The sequence below is a fragment of the Sciurus vulgaris genome (assembly GCF_902686455.1).
Source record: "Sciurus vulgaris genome assembly, chromosome: 11".
Taxonomy (NCBI): Eukaryota; Metazoa; Chordata; class Mammalia; order Rodentia; family Sciuridae; genus Sciurus; species Sciurus vulgaris.
The window spans coordinates 97,048,089-97,067,050 of NC_136472.1; the positions used below are offsets into that span (position 1 = coordinate 97,048,089).

Genomic DNA, 18,962 nt, shown 5'->3' on the forward strand with positions numbered 1-18,962 from the left:
TCAACTGGAATCAGTCCACCACAGAAATGCAATGTATTAATAATAAAGGGAGCTATGTAAGTGGGGGAGTGCAGAGAGGGTAGGTGGGCTCAGGGTGTAGAGGAGAACCCTCTAACGTTCCCTTCAGTTTTTTTGGTAAACCTAAAACTGCTCTAAGAATAAAGCACATTATTCTAAAAGATAATGTACATTACCTGCACATGAATAAACTTCACCAGTCAAGTGCCCTATTTGCCAAACCTTTAGGTAAAACAGAAGCCCTCTTTTCTCCCTTTGTTCTTTCTTCCTTTCCTTATAGAGCTGGAATCTGCCTGACTTTTCCCATGAAGTCATTTATTTTCCTAAGTTAGTGTAGAAGAACAGATTCCTCAGTATAAAGTATATTACAGGAAAGAACAGGTGACTGGTCTTTGTAGGCTTACTTCATTTGCACAACATTTTTAAAAGTGACACCCTAATATGTTACAGCATTGCTTAAATGAGCATCTTTGTAAGGTGGATTCAGTGAGGAGTAGAGGTAAACTCAGAAGTCAAGGTAGTCTGCTATAGATATGTCTTAACTCTCATGAGATGCAAAGGAAGGATTAATAAATATATAAGTAATCAGATATTTAATTTCAGCCATTCTTTCCTTCCTGTGCCAGTCTTTAAAATATCATTTAAAATAAAAATGAAAAACCTTGTTCCTACTTCAGTGAAGGTGATAGTGATAAGGGAAGGGATGGTAACATTTTAAAATGTGTTTGATATAATTCATCGCATAATGGGAACCCACTAGTGATATCTCCTCAAGATATGAGAAACTGAGGAAAAGTCAAGGTTGTGGGAAGCACTGGTCCTTGCCTAGCTTCCAGGAATTCTGCTTTGCTGGAGTCATCTCACTCTCTCCTGGAAACTTGGCACTTGGCAAGTTTGTAAGGCCACTCCCTGAGCTGGGATTAAAGAACTGCAGGCCATAACTCAGGTTTAGGATTTAACTTTTATGTTTTATTTGGGATAACAGGCTTAAGTCCAAATTCTGTTTGCCAAATGGCTAAGTCCTTAAATCCCTTAGAATGAATTGGTAACTTATGCATTAGACCCTTTGAGGATCTAATTAAACTTCATTCAATTTAGGGGACTTTTGGAAGCCCATGGAGGGCTTTTGGACAACTTGTCAGTCTAACAATTTCCAAACCTAAGATGAAGACCACTGCTTAGGATTCCGTGTCCCTTCACATGGACTGACTGCCCCAGAATCCCACCATGGCTTTTCAGTCCATACTTTTTGCTGGCAAACTTCTTTCCCTAGTGCCAACCTCCTGGTATTTTTGGAATCTGAGCTCTTTTTGACACCAAACTGTCAGATCCCATTAATTCTGACAACTTTCCTACATATTTCTTCCTTATGTGTCCCATTTCCTTCAGACCTTGCTTATATGCTATGCTGTTATTCCTCCCCACACCTGGAATGATCTCTTCCCGTCTGCATACTGTCCTTCCTTCCTTCTTTCCTTCCTTCCTTCCAGAGAGTGATGTGACAGGGGTAGCCTACTTCCCTAAGTCTCTTTATAGCCCATTCTGTCTGGGAACAGTGAACTAGACTATTCTATAAGATGACATCAAATGTATAAAGAGAAGATTGTAAAATGGTTTGCTCACAGGCAGCAGAAGGAATGATAAGAATGTATGAATTCCTGTGAAAATACATGCGCAGATGTGAAAGCAGTCCTTTAAATGAAATGCATTTTCTTCCTTCTTCTACCTTAATCCCAAACCATGGTACCCTGACAAGTCCTCTGCAACATGCCTTTCTGATGACACCACAATCAGAAATGATATTAGATTCATCCTTGCACAGTATTTTCTTGGCTGCTGTGTTTTTCCTGTTAGAACGTCTGACCAAACCAAATAGTAGTGTCAGTTTAGGCTCATCCTCATTTCTAGCTTCAACGTGTCATAGATGGAGTTTTACGCAGTTTCCATTTCAGTAAGAAGTATGTAAATGGGACTAATGGAACCTAAACTCATGTAGATCCTGTGTCAGGGATTTTTACAAGTGCTTACTGACCATTTATATTTGTTTTTTGGAAAATATTTATTCAGATTTTTTTTTTTTGCCTGTTTTTAAACTGGGCTGTCTTTTTATTATGAAGTTATAAGAGTTCTTCATATATTTTAAATATAACTCCCTTCTGAGAGAAATGATTTGCAAGTATTTTCTACCATTCTGTAGGTTTTCATTTAATTTTCTTGACAATGTACATTGAGACAGAAGAGCTTTTAATCTTGGTAGAGTCAGGTTTATTCTGTTGTTTTTGTTTGTGCTTTCGATGTCACATTTAAGAATTCATTGCCAAATGCAAGATCATGAAGGTTTATTCCAATGTTTCTAAGTGCTTTATAGTTTAAACATTAAATTTAGGTCTTTGATCCATTTTCAGTTAATTTTTGTCTGTGATATGAGGTAAGGATTCAACTTCATTCTTTTACACGGGATTATCTAGTTGTCCCAGCAACTAGTTGTCTTTCTGTTGGAAAGAGTGTTCTTTTTCCATTGTATGATCTTGGCAGTCTTGTGAAACAGCAGTTGACTGGAAATGTATGGGTGTTATTTGTAAACTTTCAGTTCCATTCCATTCATTTATGTATTTATCCTTGTGTTGCTGACACTGTGTTCATTACTGTGGCCTAGAATTAAAAAAGTTGAAATCAAGCAATCAAGTCTCCTGCTATTTTTATTAGAGGTTGTTTTGACTGGCTAGTGTCCATTGCAATTTCACATGAACTTTGGAATCAACACATCAGTTACTACCATTAGCTGAGCTTCTGTTAGAGATTGTATATCAATTTGAAGAATAGTCCTGTATAACTACTCACTTTTCCAATTCATTAATGTGAGATAGTTTCCATTTATTTGGACCTTCTTTAATTTTCTTATGCAGTGTTTGATAGTTTTCAGAATATAAGTTTTTGTATTTATGTTTTTGTACTTCCTTTGTGAAATTAATTTAAAGAAATTAATATTTGGTGAATTACTTCCTAAGCATTTTAGTCCTTGTAAAGTTATTTAAAATGGAATTTTCTTAATTTCACTTTCAGGTTGTTCATTACAAATTATGTTGAAGTTCAGTTGATTTTCACATATTGATCTTTTATCTTGCATTCTTACTGAAATTGTTTTTAGTTCTAGTAGTTTTATAGTGGATTCCTTGGTATTTTTTATATATATATATATATATACACACACATATATACATACAAGATCATGGCATTTGCAGTTTGCAAATAGGTGTTTTACTATTTCCTTTCCAGTTTGGATGCTTTTTTTTTTTTTTTTTTTTTTTTAACTTGCCTAATTACCACACCAAGAGAATCCGGAGTGCAGTACTAACCAGTGGTGTCAAGAGTGAGCATTTTTGTCTTGTTCCTGCGCTTGAGGGAGCAGGGCGTTCAGCCTTTTGGCATTAAGTATGATGTTAATTACAGGGGGCACTTAGGTCAGTGTTTAATTTAGGTGGTCCCAGTTGATCACTGAATTATACTTCATAGCTTCTCTTACCCTGTTAGTAAGGCTGCAATGAGTGCACTATACATATTGACTCTGTGAGGTCTCTCAAGTTAAAGAACAGATCTGAAGCATGATTGGCAGTGCTGCTCTGTGAAGTTGAGACATCTCTACCACTTTTGGATTTTAATAGTCTAAAGAAAATTATTGGTTACTGTAATTATTATCAGTCAGCAGAGAAGACAAGCATATAGGAATAAATCACATCATTTTAGTAGTGTTTACATCCTAGTTCCCCTCAGTTTTGGCAATAGTGATCTGGAAGAATGATATGCGGAGTTCTTCCATTAGCCTCTGTGCTATCTCTGGCCCCTTTTCTCAGCTCTTAATTTTCTCTCTCATGTATCGTGACTATGTGTGGGCCCTTCAAGCTGGAACATTTTGTAAGTGCCACATCCATACTGCACTTACTTAGTTGTCTAATAATTAATGGACTGGGAAATTATGCTTTCTTCTTTTGCTCATTTTTTAAAGAGTATTTGTAAGTGCAGTATTGATTTTTACTTTTGTTCAGGTTATTGAAGTGAAAAATAGGTGATTGTGAAACTCTTGGGAGTAATAAAGTGCTAAATAATATTTTTCCAGTGATGAAATTTTTTATATTAAAAATTATTAAAATTTATGTTCTAAATAAAGACTGAATCAACTACTAAAAAAAAAAAAACTATTATAGTTGCTTTCATTATTACCGTAAATATCCTGGAGGTGACTTACTTTAAGGCACACTGCTACCTTAGTATTTTCCACAACACCTTAGGCATTTAGGCACATTGACCAGATATAAATGACATTGCACAATTCTTAACAGTTTTCAGAATGTCCTATTAAGTTCCCTTGGTTTAACATCATGGAATTTGTCAAAGATAGAATGAACTAGTACAGATTGAAAACTACAAAAAGTTTCACTTTGCTGCCATCTAGAGGCCCTTACTTCACATGCATTATCTTTATTAAAAGCTGCTTCCAAAGATATGGGATATGAAATGGTTCTTCTTCTACAATTTTTATGTTCTTTCCATAGAATTGTACATAGAATTTTCCATAGCATTTCCAAAGAAATTTCCATAGACTTGTTCTCAGCCTGTGCTGGGATCAAAACATTTTTTTCTGCTACTAAGTGAATCTGAATCCTTCTAGAAGATACCAGTGAATTTATTTTCATCTTCACTAAAGTTGCTGCATTTAAAAGTATATAATCTGAATAAAATGGAAGCACCAGAATCATACTTTTAAAAACATAATTAAGCATTAAACAGCAGAACTCATTGGAAAATCTTGATTTGTCAAAGTCCATGTGAAAATACTTGCATAAGAGTTTTAATTAAGAGACCCATGTGCTGCTCAATGAAGCAGCATCAGGAAACCCTGTGGGGCAAGGGGTATCTTGCAGCCAGGGGTCAGTAGAGAGCACCCAGCACCTTCTCCAGTTGTCTACTCTTTTGAAATATCACATAACTTTGTGATTGGAGTGTCAAGCCAGGATAGAGCAGTTCACATACATTATAAGCGTCTCTAGCCCATTTTTTGAATTTTCAGTAATGTTCTAGCTTCAATTCAGAATGGTTTACTTCTTATTTCTGAAGTATTGCAATGTTTTGTCTTTTCCCATGTTACGAATATTCACAATATTAAGAGATGGATTTCAGGGCATAATGGGTTTTATAGAAAGATTTATCACAGGTATTCTTAAAATATCTTCTTTATAAATTTAATTAACTTTTGTGCCTATGAAGATTTTAAAATAACATCTGCTTCATATGGCATCCAGTTCATAATGAGGCAGTTTAATCATGGACTAATTAGAGATCTTAAAACATGAAATAATACTCCTTCAATAGCTTCATAAGCCATTAAATAGATATTCAGAGGACTAATGCTATCTGTATATTTCAGAAGTATTTTCCTATTTTTTCTTCGAAAAGCTTTAAATCTACATATTCAAAGTCTAATTAAAGGTGCTTTAAGCTGGTTTGATTTACCTGGGCTATATTATACACATTTGGGCAGATTATGTGTCTTTTTTGTGGGGATTGGGAGTACTGGGGATCTAACTCGGGGCGTTTTACCTCTGAGCCACATCCCTAATCCTTGTTTTGTTTTTTTTTTTTTTGGGGTGGGGGGACAGGCTCTCACTATGTTGCTGAAAGTCTCAGTAAGCAGCTAAGGCTGACCTTGAATTTTCATTCTTCCTGTCTCAGCCTCCCAAGTCACTGGGTTACAGGTGTGAGCCACCACACCCAGCCGGACAATAGTCTTATTGAATAATTTGACAGATTTTAGCATCACTTTATGAAAATCTATTGAGTATTTAGTTTTGATAATAATTATCAATTGGTATAATACGAGCATAAAATTATTCCAAAATTGGGAAATAGTAGATTTTGTCATGATATCAGGAACTGTTGAATAAGAGAAGAAAGATCCTTAAACTAAAAACAACAAAACAATTTGAAAATATATGCTTTATAAAATGAGCATAATTTTGTATAAAGTTGACGTGTCTATAGGAAGAAAAGTATTAGGTCATGGTTTCCAGTAAAACCAATACTTATCTGTTGGAAATCACAGCACATAGACCAGCTGATGTTTAGCCCAGTCCTACCCACCTCTCCAGGCCTTGGAAGTAGCAGGATGCTATTTACATATGAAAATGGTCTCAGGTTGCATTTCCTCCTTAATTAAAAATAATAAGTTGTAGACATATTATAAGCTACTTTTCAAAAATATTTTCTAACTTTACAGTAGGAAGTATTTGTGGGAAAGATCAAGTTAGTGGATGAGTCTACAGAGTAAAATTTTAGTGAATTCAAATTAAAATAATCAATTATTTTTCAGATATAACTTATTCTGTGTAAACCTAGGTATCCCATAATTCCATGGAGAGCCAGTCTTTCTTTCTAGATAAAAACATAGTAGGTAAACACAAATGAATTTGATTATTAGAAGGCTAGTACTTAGATGGAAATTGTGGTTTTTCTGAAGAAGATTTTACTCTTAAGTCCAATAGGAAAGACCTGTGTTACCTACATCCATGATTTTGCTCAACACAGGCTGTTATGGGTTCTTCTCACTCCTAGCTGAACGTTCTCAATTAGATACAAAATCAGTACTGCCACCTTGTGACACTTAATCTCCCTCTGGCTAAACTCATTCCTTCCCTTGAGCACTTTTTATCTGAGATTTATTGATCTAGTCTTACATTTGTGTTTTACTTCCCTGTTTTGGTAAGAAGCTTTTCCAGGGTAGGACTTATGCCACCTTGTTCTTTATTCCATTTTTTTGTCCCTTGCAGATATTTTTCCAATGAATTTGAATAGCAAAGTAGTTAATATGACAAGTGTTAACATCAGACTCAAAAAATTAAATCACTCTCTATATAAAAGAAATGAAAATTAGCTCTTGTTGTTTCTCTTTTATATCCATAACTCTGTTGCTTTCCTTGCCAAAAAAAAAAATTGAAAATTTGTAAGTTTGAGAAATTAGAATGATTTAGTATTTCCTCAGTATTTTACATTTGATGATCATGGTTTTAAAAACAAATTTTCATGCTTTTTAAAATCTCTTTATCTTTGCAGCTTTTATCATTCCTTCAGGGTTTATTTACTTTTTACCACGAGGGATATGAACTTGCCCAAGAATTTGCACCATATAAGCAACAGCTACAGTTTAACTTGCAGAACGTAAGTCTACACCTATTGTTCTTGCCTTTCCTCAGTGAATCTGATGATCACAGGACAACTTGGTTTTAGCAAAGCCAAACCTCAGAATCTTTCAAAAACTTGTCTAGGTAGAGTAAATCTCAATAATTTAGAAAAGTCACTGTATAAATATATCACTTTTTTTCTAGCTGCTAGGTAAAAAGTACACCAGAAAATTTTATGTTGCCCAGGTATAGACCTGAAAGTTTAGAAACTTAAACTAGCAAATTTTATGTTGCCCAGATATAGACATGAAACTTTAGAAAGTTTTTGCCTTTACTCAGTGTTCTTATTAAATTACTAACTGATACACAATTAATAAATTCTTGAGATCTATTTTACAGCATGGTGATAATAGTTAAAAATGGTATTGTTAAAATATACTGAAAATTTGTTAGTGTAGAATTTAAAGGTTTGACACACATACATACATACATACATATAAATGGTAACTGTATATTAATTAACTTGGATTGTAGAAATCATTTCATGGTGTATACTTATCAAAACATCACATACACCTTAAACATATGCAATTTTTGTCATACCTCAAAGCTGGAAAAAACAGTACTGATTGACGTTGGGCAAGTCTTACCTGTTGAGATAGCAACATTTCTACATTTGTGAAGTGATGTTATTAAACTTTAACACTCTCAGGTCCTGTCTTTCTCTAAAGAGGGAGAATAAAAATATGTGATGTGTATTATTCTCAAATAATATAAATAGTAAATGTGGTTTTGAAACATTCAAATTATCTGCTTTAAAGCATAAGTAAAAAATATTTCCAAAAATCCTGTTTCTGTCAGGTTTATTTTGTAAAGTTGTCTAACCAGTTCTTTTAATCTCTGCTTTCACATCTTCATAATTTCTGATTTCCAAATACTGAGTAATACTTGCATTAAAGAAGAGCAAATAGCCAACCCATTTCTGCACTGTCCAACCCCATAGAGAGTGAGGTCTTCCTGATGGTTGAGGTTTTTCTTTAACTGAAACACTGTCTAGTACTCTAGCCAAAATCATTTAGAATAACTGTACTTAATTTTCTGTTTAAAAATGTTTTTCTAATTATGTGGATTTTACCATTGTAGAAATGTTCATGTGTAAACCTACAGAATTGGACTGTCCCGTGAGAAATATAAAATTGGATTTGTTCTACTTGTGTTTCGAGTTTTTGCTTTTATTTAACTTAGAGTTTTTTTCTACAAGAATTAATTTCACCTTTTCCCATTGTTTTTCAACATGGAATACATTTGGACTTTTTGGTAAATATTAAAAAGGAAAATTATAAAAGCCAAAATATTTTTATGATTTATTTCCATATTAAATGCAATTATGTTAAGATTCCTTGGATTCAGGGATAAGAGAAGAAGAAATTGGAAAAATCTTGAATTCTGTATCTTAAGTGAAAAGTAGCAAAAAAGTCACAAGAAAAATTTCCTAACCTACATTGAAATTCAGCAATTTTGTCATGAATCACAGCCAGATCTTAGAGTTAGGTGGTGATTTTTATATTTTCAGACACTTATTATTAAGATAATGTGTCCTGAATGTAAAAGAGATTTTCACAGTGAAAAGCCTGATGCTTTCTACAGCTTAAGTAAACTTGCTGTAAGGTGGATAAAACTATATCTTGCAAAAGATGTTAGAACTTAGAAAGCAATTAATTTATGAGTAAATTCATATACCAGTCTCTAAATAACTATGTTAGTGTTTCTAAAAACCAAACCATATGATGTTTCTTCAGAGAAGTTTTTGTGATGAGGATGGTGAACTATTTCCTTAATATGTTCAGTGTAACTTAAAAACTATTTTTGTTTTTAACATCTAAAGAATCAATTTTCTGTGTATCTGCTTTTTACCATAGGTGTTAGGGAATTCAAAACTATATTTAATGAATCCTATTTATTTTTAATTGCTAACTTTACCTTCTAAGTAATAATATTAAGAGTATGAAAATAGGAAAATCTCTCCCTCTCTCTCTCTCTCTCTTTCTCTCTCTTTCTTTCTCTCTCTCTTTCTCTCTCTCTCTCTCTCTCTCTCTCTCTCTCTCTCTCTCTCTCTCTCTCTCTCTCTCTCTCTCTCACACACACACACACACACACACACACACACACACGCACACACAGAGCTCCAAAGGAGAAACAGTGAAGGTCATTCAAAAAGTTTCCACTACAATGATTCAAAATCAGAGCACAGGACTGAACATCACAAGATCATGGATGTGGCAAATAATGCCGAAAGAATCTGAGTCATGTTTTTTGTTATCATTTCACAGTTTTGAGATTTTTAGTGGGTAGGGAGGTTCCTCAGACCTGGTAGGAAACAATGAAAAAGTTGTGTTTCTGTTTATTCAAGACAAGAAATAATTTTGAAAGCACTCGGCAAGAAGTAGAGCGGTTGATGCAGAGGATGAAATCTGCCAACCAAGACTACAGACCACCCAGCCAATGGACAATGGAAGGCTATCTTTATGTCCAGGAGAAACGTGAGTCACAAAGGCATAATTCACATCTTGTGATTCAGCATGCTCTCTTGGTATGAGATGACTTGTTTGCTTTCTTTCTTCCTTCTTTTGTTTTTTGCCGTTTGGAATAGCCTGTACTCCCATCACCACCACTAGAATGAGGACGCTCTTCCCATTTTGGCGGCTGGATCTCTAAGTTGATACCTTGTTGAACTTGGAACTTGTAATTGTATTGGTAATACAGTTAGATCTGAGTTCAGTTTTAGAATTTAATTGCAACACCTCATCTCAATTTAAAGTTGCATGGAAAATTGAAAATCAAAACCTTTGTCAGGATGAGTCATCCTGGTGACTATAATAATAGTTTTCCCCTGTAGCAGCATTATTTTGTTTAATTCTGTGCTCTGCCAGTTTCCAGGAGTAAAATTGGCAATTATGTCATGTCACATTGACACTCTTTACTTCCTGAGGTTCAGAAATAAGTACCAGACCAAATACAGCACTATTATAATTGCCTCACACTAAGAAGGTTTTTCTCGCAAAAAAATTTAAAAAGCCATTCAAACTTGTGTAACTAGGCTTCTTTCTGCATGTTACTTCCATTAAGTGGATACCAGTTTGCCTATTTTAACTGAGTTAACTCTGTTTCAAGTCTGATTTGCCCTAAAGTGCTGTTCTCATACAGTTTGTGTTGAAGGAATGATTGTTTTATTTTTAGTCTCTTATGGACCAGTGTCTTTGTAAAATACAAACTCATGTGCTTAGATTTTAGATCAAGGTCAAATTGCTGCAAATGTTTTAAAATGCAAATTCCCTCTTTTCTCACACTTTGGAACTCACAAAGCACATGGACTAGGAAAGCTCTAACATCTCCATGTCAGTAGGCTAAAGAGCAATCAAGTTCTCTTTGTTGGTAAAATAATTTAAAGGGTTTTTGATGAGGATGCCCAGAGATATTGGCCATGAACAGTTTTTAAATATATGCAACATAGTCACTAAAATGCCAATAATTTTTGCATTTGAGATTCCTAGGTGGGATAGTAGTTTACAAGCAAATAATTTAATCAACAGACTCAGCAAAGGGATGCTGGTGTAGGAGATCTGGGCTCCAAAATTTTTTCTTTCATAATTCTATTTTGGTCATTCCTAGCTGCTCTCTAATTAAAGCTTAATGTATGGCTTTTGCCCCCCAGTTCCTGAAGAAGGAACAATCCATTGGTTCATATACAGGGTATACAGATTTGGCTTGGGTCTCTACGGGAATATTTGAATACTTATTTTAAATCTTTCTGGTTTTCAAGCCTTGGTGTAAGGGTCTATTGGGAGGAGTCACTTTTTTCATTCGTGGCGGGTTTGGCCAAAGGGAAGGATTTGTTGGCAGCAAGGTTTCTTCACACATACGGTGGAAGTAGAGGAAGTTTCTTTCTTGTTGTCTACAGACTTTTTGTTCATTCTAATCTGATTACAGTTTATTTCTTGAGTTCTCTTCCCCACCCTGGAATCTGTCCCCTCTAGAGCTTTCAGGGGATCCTCGGAAATGCTGGTGAGTTCTGCCTGCTGCACTGGCCTGGTCTCTGCCTGACACTGGAGGCTCTTGGTCAGACTCTTCCTCCTTAATATTAATGCCTCTCTTTTGATACTGTCTTCGCAATGCAGTTTCCACCTTGACTTTCTGTTTTCTGCCCTCATTATTATTTATTATTTTATTGACGTATAATTGACATATTGTAAATCGCAACAGTTTCAAACGTACAGTTTGATAAGTCTCACCGTGTTTTCACCTCTCCATTCATCACCACCATCCAACCCGAAGAACGTGCTCATCACCTTCAAAGGTCTTTGTCCCATTACAGTTCCTTCTGCTTTTTCCCACCTGCTATCTTCCCCCATTCCCCTTGCCCTGGGGGTTTAAAAAGAAAAGAGAATCTGTTTATATGCTTTGGGATTTATTTTTCTGTAAGGGGGAAAAAAATTCAAAGTCCCATCCAGCTGGAGAACATTTATAATAAGAGAATCTAACTACGATGTCATTGATTGTGCGCTCACTCTCACTGAACCTGTCAGTTCCGTTGGGGATAAAAAATGAGATAAAGAATTTGATTTCAGGATTTGCTCCTGCTGCTGTTGTTGTTTTGCAGTGAAGGTATAGACAAACTCACACAATTAGCAAACAGTGATCAATAGTAAATATCAGGACCATAAATGGAGTGGAAAATAGTGATGGATATGATAGGGTAGAAGCAGATCAGTATAGTTTGGACACAGATCTCCACTTTAACTGGGTATGTATTTTATGTTATCTGCCTCTAGGCATGCATTAAATCACATTCAAACAGACTGCAGTTTACCAGAAAAAGCATCAGTCCCGAAGTCAGAACTTCGTTGGACTCCCATGTCTCTCACCCACTAACTGTGTGACTCTTAAAGTCAGTTTTCTGAGCTGTCTGTTCATTCATAAAAGGGATATTTATTCTTACTTCCTAGTGGTATTGCAAGAATTAGTGCATAAGATATCTCTATTTTCAGTGATGCTATTAAAAATAGCATTATGCTTGCCTGAGCCCTAACTAATCTGCAGTGTACATTCATCTCATTTAATTCTTTAAACAACTAAGAATATCATTCCTCTAAAAGGAACAAATATCCACTATTCTCTGCAGCGTCTAGGCTAAGTTTTATTATACATATTTATACTGTCTGACTCAAAATGTTCCTAGATAAAATTGCAGACACCTAGTAGGTATTTGGTGAATATTAATTCCCCTCCCACTCCTCAGATACTCATCTCAGCAACATGAGATGATGACTAGGTAAGATAATTAAACTTCTTTTATTTTACAAATTTAGAGCTACAGTTAAATTTTTATTTTCCCAGAAGCTTTTAGGGAGTTCAGAATTGCTTGTCTAAGAACATCTGTCCTGGCTGACTGCCAGGCAGCTCTAAGGGAAGCAGCATGTGTGTGCAGCAAACTTGGAGATTAAATGCAGGAGGTTTCAAACTTAAGATGGAGGCAGGAAAAAACATCTTAGGTCTAAAATGTCATCAGGGCACTGCAGCAGCTTATTTTAAAATTAGAGCTAATAATGCTTCGCAAATCACTACCTAAGTATTAAAGTCACCATGAACTTCCATCCAGCCATTTCTACTAATAAATTCTAAGTCTTTAAGTATTTTATTTCACACATAACAGAGTTATCAACAAGTATTGTTAAGTATTATAGTGTGAAACGATCTCAAAACTGAACTGAAGTTAATTGCAGTAATCCTTTGTGATTATAAAGTATGTGGCTGCACCCTGTAATTTGAAAATCTGGAGTGGCCTAAGTAATAACGTTAAACTTGACACCAAGGGCCCCATTATTAAAGTAAAAGAATGCAAATGGTTCATGGAATACTTTTCTGAAGAGGTGATTTTTTTAAATATTTCAATTTCTTGCTTCCACATATATGGTCCTGAAATCATGCCAGGATTAACATTGTGTACATTTGTCACTAAAGAAATCCAGGTGTTAAGCAAGATGGGTCCCTAGTTGAAGAAGCTTTATAGAAAACAAGCTCAATTTTCAGCCACTCAGCCCACTGTGACATTTGGGTGCAGAACACTTAACGTTCCTGTGGGAAAACTGGAGGGCTTCTGCTTTGGTCATGTAAAGGTTGAACTAACAATGTATCCTACTCTCTGGCAAAGTGGCAGCATCCACATTCTTTAAGGAGAGCACTGGGCAGTACTCTGGGAGAGGGGTACACAGTATGACAGTGAACGGCAAGGTGAACATCACACACACAAACTTCCTTTGTTTAAATATGTATTTTATTTATTTTGAGGGCATTAGGAATTGAACACATGGCCTCCTGCATGCTAGTCAAGCTCTCTACCACTGAGTTACATTCCCAATCTGACAAGTTCCTTTAAATATAAATAGTGGAAATTATTTCCATTTTAAGGATTAATTTGAATTTGTTTCTTTCAGATTAGTGGTAAGGGGAGATAACTCCAGGGTCAGGAAGGTCTTAGAGTAGGATGCAGTGAATCATTCCTTTGTTCTTTTGTCAAATATTTTTCTGACCATGTTCTAAGGACTATGAATATTCTAGTTCAGCTGATCGTGTTCCTGCTTTTGTAGACCTGTAGAATATCATGACAAACACAGAAAATTCATAAATTAGTCAGATTTTTCATGTTTAGCAGTTGTAAGTGCTAAGAGGAAAGGAAAACAAGAGAGATAAGAAATATCAAGGTGAGGGTGTTGAGATGTTAAATCTTTCCCTAGAAAAGTCTGTATTATGAAGGTGACATTTAGGAAAAGACCTGAAGGAAGTGGTAGTGCAAGTTATCAGATACTTGAAGAAAAGTAGTTCAGGTAGGAGAGCAGCCAGTGCAAGTGTCATGGGGTAGGACACATTCAGGAACCAGGAAGGGAGCCAGTGTAGCTGGAGCAGCTTATGTGAGGCAGAAGGCAAGTGGATGTCAGGTGAAAACAGCATGAATACATGACCATTGTGACGCTACATCGTGTGCAACCACAGGAGTGGAAAGTTGTGCTTCATATATGTATATTATGTCAAAATACATTCTACCGTCATGTATAACTAAAAAGAACAAATAAAAATTAAAACAAAAAAAGCACAAGGGGCCAGATTATATATAGCCTACTGGATAATAGGCTCTTTGGTTTTTAACTGGTGTGAGCTGGGAAACCACAGGAGGGTTTTGAACAAAGATGTGAATTGACCTGGCTCAGTTTTTAGCAGGATATTTTCTGACAATTTTCAGAGTAAAGAATAAGAGTAGAAGTAAGGGAAATAATTTTTAATCACTTGGGCTGTTTATCATTCTTCCTACCTCTCTAGAGTACCAGTATAGTTGTTTCTTCTTATCTGGGGGTGGGAATTGGTTCCAGGATCCCCTGTGCATAGCAAGTTCCAAGGATACTCAAGTCTTACATAAAATTGCATATAACCTACCTATGTCCTTCTTATACTTTAAATCATCTTTAGACTCTAATATCTAATACAACATAATTGCAGTGTTAATAGTGGTCATACTGTATTGCTTAGGGAATAATGACAAGAAAAAGCTTTATGTTCAATACAGGTACATTTTTTCCAGAAGTTTTCAATCTTCAGATTATAGGTTCAGAATGGTAGATCTGGAAGACTGATTATATACCACTTTTTCAGATTAGACAGTTCAGATCCAAACCTGCTTAGAGAGCCAGTGTGGGAGTTCCAGAAAAGCCAGATTGTTTGATTCCTAGATGCTGTACCCTCTCCTTCTTCTTTTACTGGCCTTTTTCACAGTAAATATTCCAACCTACTGTGGTGTATGGAGATACCCAATAATGTGTCAGTGTACAAACTTAAATTCAAAGCATTAATTAAAATTCAAAATGTTTTTTTTTCCCTAGAAGTAGTTTTTATTGGCAAATGTAGCACACGACTGAAAATAATAAAGCACATAGGCAAATAGTCTCCATGAATGAGAAAATCAGAAAAAAATATAAAATAGAAACATTCAAAGACTTCATATATTGGAATTGTCAAACATGGGTCATCAAATGAACATGCTTACTATGTTTAGAAGTACAAGGAGAGAATCTTAAAAGTATATGCGGAGAACAAGATCAAAATGTTTTTTGTTTCCTTACATTAGGACCACTTGGCTTCACATGGATTAAACATTATTGTACATATGATAAGGGAAGTAAAACGTTTACAATGAGTGTTTCAGAAATGAAATCCAGTGGGAAAATGGTGAGTTCCTTTTGCTTTTTGTTTGTTTTGTTTTTGTTTTTGTTTTAAACTAAGCTTGTTGTGTAGGTAATGGAAATAAAACAAAAGACATTGGCTTGCTTTTCTAATAACATGTACACATTTTTTAAAATTGAAAATCCAAAAATCTTTCTCATTTTAGTGACCTTAATAATTTAAAAAGAGTGGGCAGAGTTTTCCTTTAACTTGGCCATGAAATGTTTATAAGCAGTTGAGTTAAATGTAGGGACCCTTCAATAGATTTCAGAGGTGTCATCTCACGTCTCTAGCAGAAGAATTATTGGTCTGCACTGTCAGTTGGCTAGCAGCCCAGGAAAGGACTGTGAGTGACTGGTCTAGGCTGGGAATTTGGTGTTTTTCCTAAGTGGCTCCTGTGGAGGCTACATTTGCACTTGAGTGTCCTTACCTCTTTTACACTGTTTACTGTTTACCAAAATGCTGGCCAGTGAGTTTCTCAGAAGAAACCAGTTGATGCTCACTTATCCCAAAAGCAAATTGGTCCCTGAATGTCTTGCATGGCTAGTCAACAGTACAGGACATTGTATACTTTATTTGAGGAAATGCTGTGGAGAGCCTTAGTGCATACAATATTTGTGAGTTAAGACACGGATATGGCAGATAATTGAACCTGTGAATTACATCATTAGGCCATGATCTAAGAATCCTGGGGCTGATAGTTATTCTAAAGATAATTTTGTCTGACCTTATTTTAACAGATCAGGAAAGAAAGTTTTTAGAATGAAGTGACTCACCCCACTAATTTCTGGTGTAGATCGTGGCAGAGGTAAATGTTGATCTAAGTTAGACACATATTCAAATATGTCAGTTGAAACTTATTGTGCTTGGGCATTCACCAGAGTCTAATAATTCAAACTGGAAGACATAAAATAAAGGAGAAAATACCAAAGGAAAAGAAACCTAAATCACTACCATCATAAGAAGTTACTCAATGCCATACTCACAGCTATTTTCTGCTCTCTAGCTTAGTGATTGCCAGAAATTCAACTTGGTGACTCTTGGGCGGTTAATGCAAATAGACCAAGCCAAAGTTCTATTCATAAATCTGAAATTTGTAACCAAACACAGAATTAACCAGACACTGGATAAAAGTTTCCCTTGGAATAGATTGGCATCACAGGCACAGAAGAGCTTTCCTATGTATTGGACCCAGGTTTGGTCCATTCCAAAGAGTTTCTGTTTTGGTAGTAGAGTACAGTTGGTTATGAGCAAAGCAATCTTCTGGATGTATGCTGCAGTAGTAGTATAGCAAGTGTGTGCTGAAACTTTATTGTTTGGGTAGCTCGTCTATGACTTTGAGCTAGCGGTCATTTTATTATACCATAAGAATCTAAAACAAAGATGTACTCACATGATACTAATCTCTTAATAATCTAAGGAATTTTGATTAAGAATAACAGTGTTATATCTGAACATTGTATGCAATTGTGATGTTACAGTAACTGTAATTTCATACCTTTTTGAAACCTGAAGTCCTAAGAGTATTGTGCAGGATAACGACATTATAAGTGAAGGTGCTGCAGAGTACTGGACAGGCCTGTCACAAAATTCTTTGAAATAAAACATGTATGTGCAATTAATTAATAAATGGTTTGATACATTATAATTGGGCAGCCAACATTAGGAAGGAAAAAAGTATGATTATGGCCTCTATGTATAACTTACATTCTTAAACTAACATCTTAATCTGGCTCCTTTAGACCATATACTTAATGTATTTCAGTTTGTCTGGTCCTGTAGTAATGTGGTGCTCTTCTTGTTTCAGAATGGCCTTGTTACTAGCTCACCGGAAATGTTTAAGTTAAAATCTTGTATCCGACGGAAGACAGACTCAATTGACAAACGATTCTGCTTTGACATAGAAGTAGTTGAAAGGTTTGGACTTTACTTTTCACTTTATACTTTTAAGTAAATTAATTATTTCTGTTTCTTTTTATGTGTAGATATAGCATGAAGTAGCAAACAGGTTTTTTTTTTTTCACTCTTCTTAAAAAGTATATATGTTTATTTCATATGTTTATTCAAAAAAATATTGCATGATATTTAAAATGAAAGTAGATCAGACACAGAATGCTAAGAAAGAATAACATGAAAGAAGAACCTGGAGAATCAATATAAATGACTCTATTAGGGGAAGTATGCATAGTAGACTTGAGTCCCCATCACAATGAAGAAACCTGATACCATTTTTTATGGCTCTAGTGCCAGCCTTTTTGTAGGCTTGTAAAGCCTGGTGGCCTTGCCTCCAAGGAGTAAGAAGACACAGAAGGGAATACGGTGGGCCTCCTTCAGCCAGCCCAGTTCTGGGCCTCCAGGAGACCTGCTGTGTGCAGAGCACTGATACAGCCATTTTTAGCAACAGGGTATTGGGAGAGAGATGGATGCCATGCTTCTGAGTTTGTAACCCAGACCAATTATCTAGCTCTACTCCTTTATTGTACAATATAAGTAGACTAAAAAGAAAATGAGGGGGGTGTGTCTTGCTTCCAGCTCTGTGCTCTGTTTCTTCTCTTGCATTACTACCATACTGTTCAGAATACTTCTGGCTTAGTGTATGTGTGGCTTAGTGTCATGTATATACTATGACAGTTATGCATACTTATATACAACAACTTGTAACTGTCTAGTAGGGCAATCTTATGTTTCTTTAATATTGTATTAGCTATTTTAACTTTCCATTCTTACAGTTTTGGGGATCTGCATTTCTTGTCATTCTCAGGATCTGTTTTCTCTTTCATGGAAGAGTTATAGGTCATTGATCAGATTAAGTCATTCCAGGTTTTAAACTATACAGTATTTATGATGGGAATTTCTTCTCAGTGTTGTTCTAATTTTCTGTTTAACTGGGTTAATTCCTCTGATTCTGAGATTTCTTGTTTTTTTCTTTCCTTTTATTCCTCCTTGTACTCTTTCTTTGTTTCTTTAAATACATCCTTAAGTAACTACTTCAGAATGGTTGCATGGGAAAGGATTGTTTAAAGACCAATTGATGTTAATGTTGTGATTGTGGTTTTGGTTTTGGAGTTTTTTTTAAATTATTAACTGGTTATGGTGCCAGGCTCCCCACTGTACTACGTACTCATCATAATTATTTTTAGTAGTAATTGTTCTTATATTGTGAAATATTTAGATGACTTGAGCTTCAGTAGATGCAGTTTTGTCACTGTTTTTTATAATTTCAAGGGAAATAGTTTGAAGTTAGCTCCTTTAAATGGTCCTGTACCTAAAGCACGTTGTGATCTTACTAGCTATGCTCATTAGAATTAAGAACATTTGCGTGCATACTGTGTGTGTGTGCTCAGTGACAGCTCTGAAAGATACCTGTAGATCAAACCTTTTATTTTTTTATTCCCACTTTTTTGTCTCATTTCTTTTTCTTTTTTTCTTCAAAATGTACCTTTTTAGGTAAGTAAGAATTCGAACATTAGAAAATGTATAAAGACATAACAGGAATAAATTTAT

At 35.3% G+C, this 18,962-nt stretch overlaps 1 protein-coding gene across 3 annotated transcripts in view; it reads left to right on the forward strand.

The window, feature by feature from the left end:
* The window catches only part of ARHGAP42 (Rho GTPase activating protein 42), a 254,950-nt gene that overhangs the window by 195,565 nt on the left and 40,423 nt on the right, over window positions 1–18,962 (forward strand). For all 3 annotated transcript variants that reach the window (XR_013757530.1, XM_079101943.1, XM_079101944.1), the window contains 4 exons: window positions 7,123–7,227; window positions 9,601–9,730; window positions 15,364–15,464; window positions 17,266–17,375. Coding sequence is in view for 2 of the 3 variants with exons in the window: in XM_079101943.1 (XP_078958069.1) it covers window positions 7,123–7,227; window positions 9,601–9,730; window positions 15,364–15,464; window positions 17,266–17,375 (446 nt within the window). In the remaining variant the exon portion in view is untranslated. The remainder of the gene's footprint in view (window positions 1–7,122; window positions 7,228–9,600; window positions 9,731–15,363; window positions 15,465–17,265; window positions 17,376–18,962) is intronic.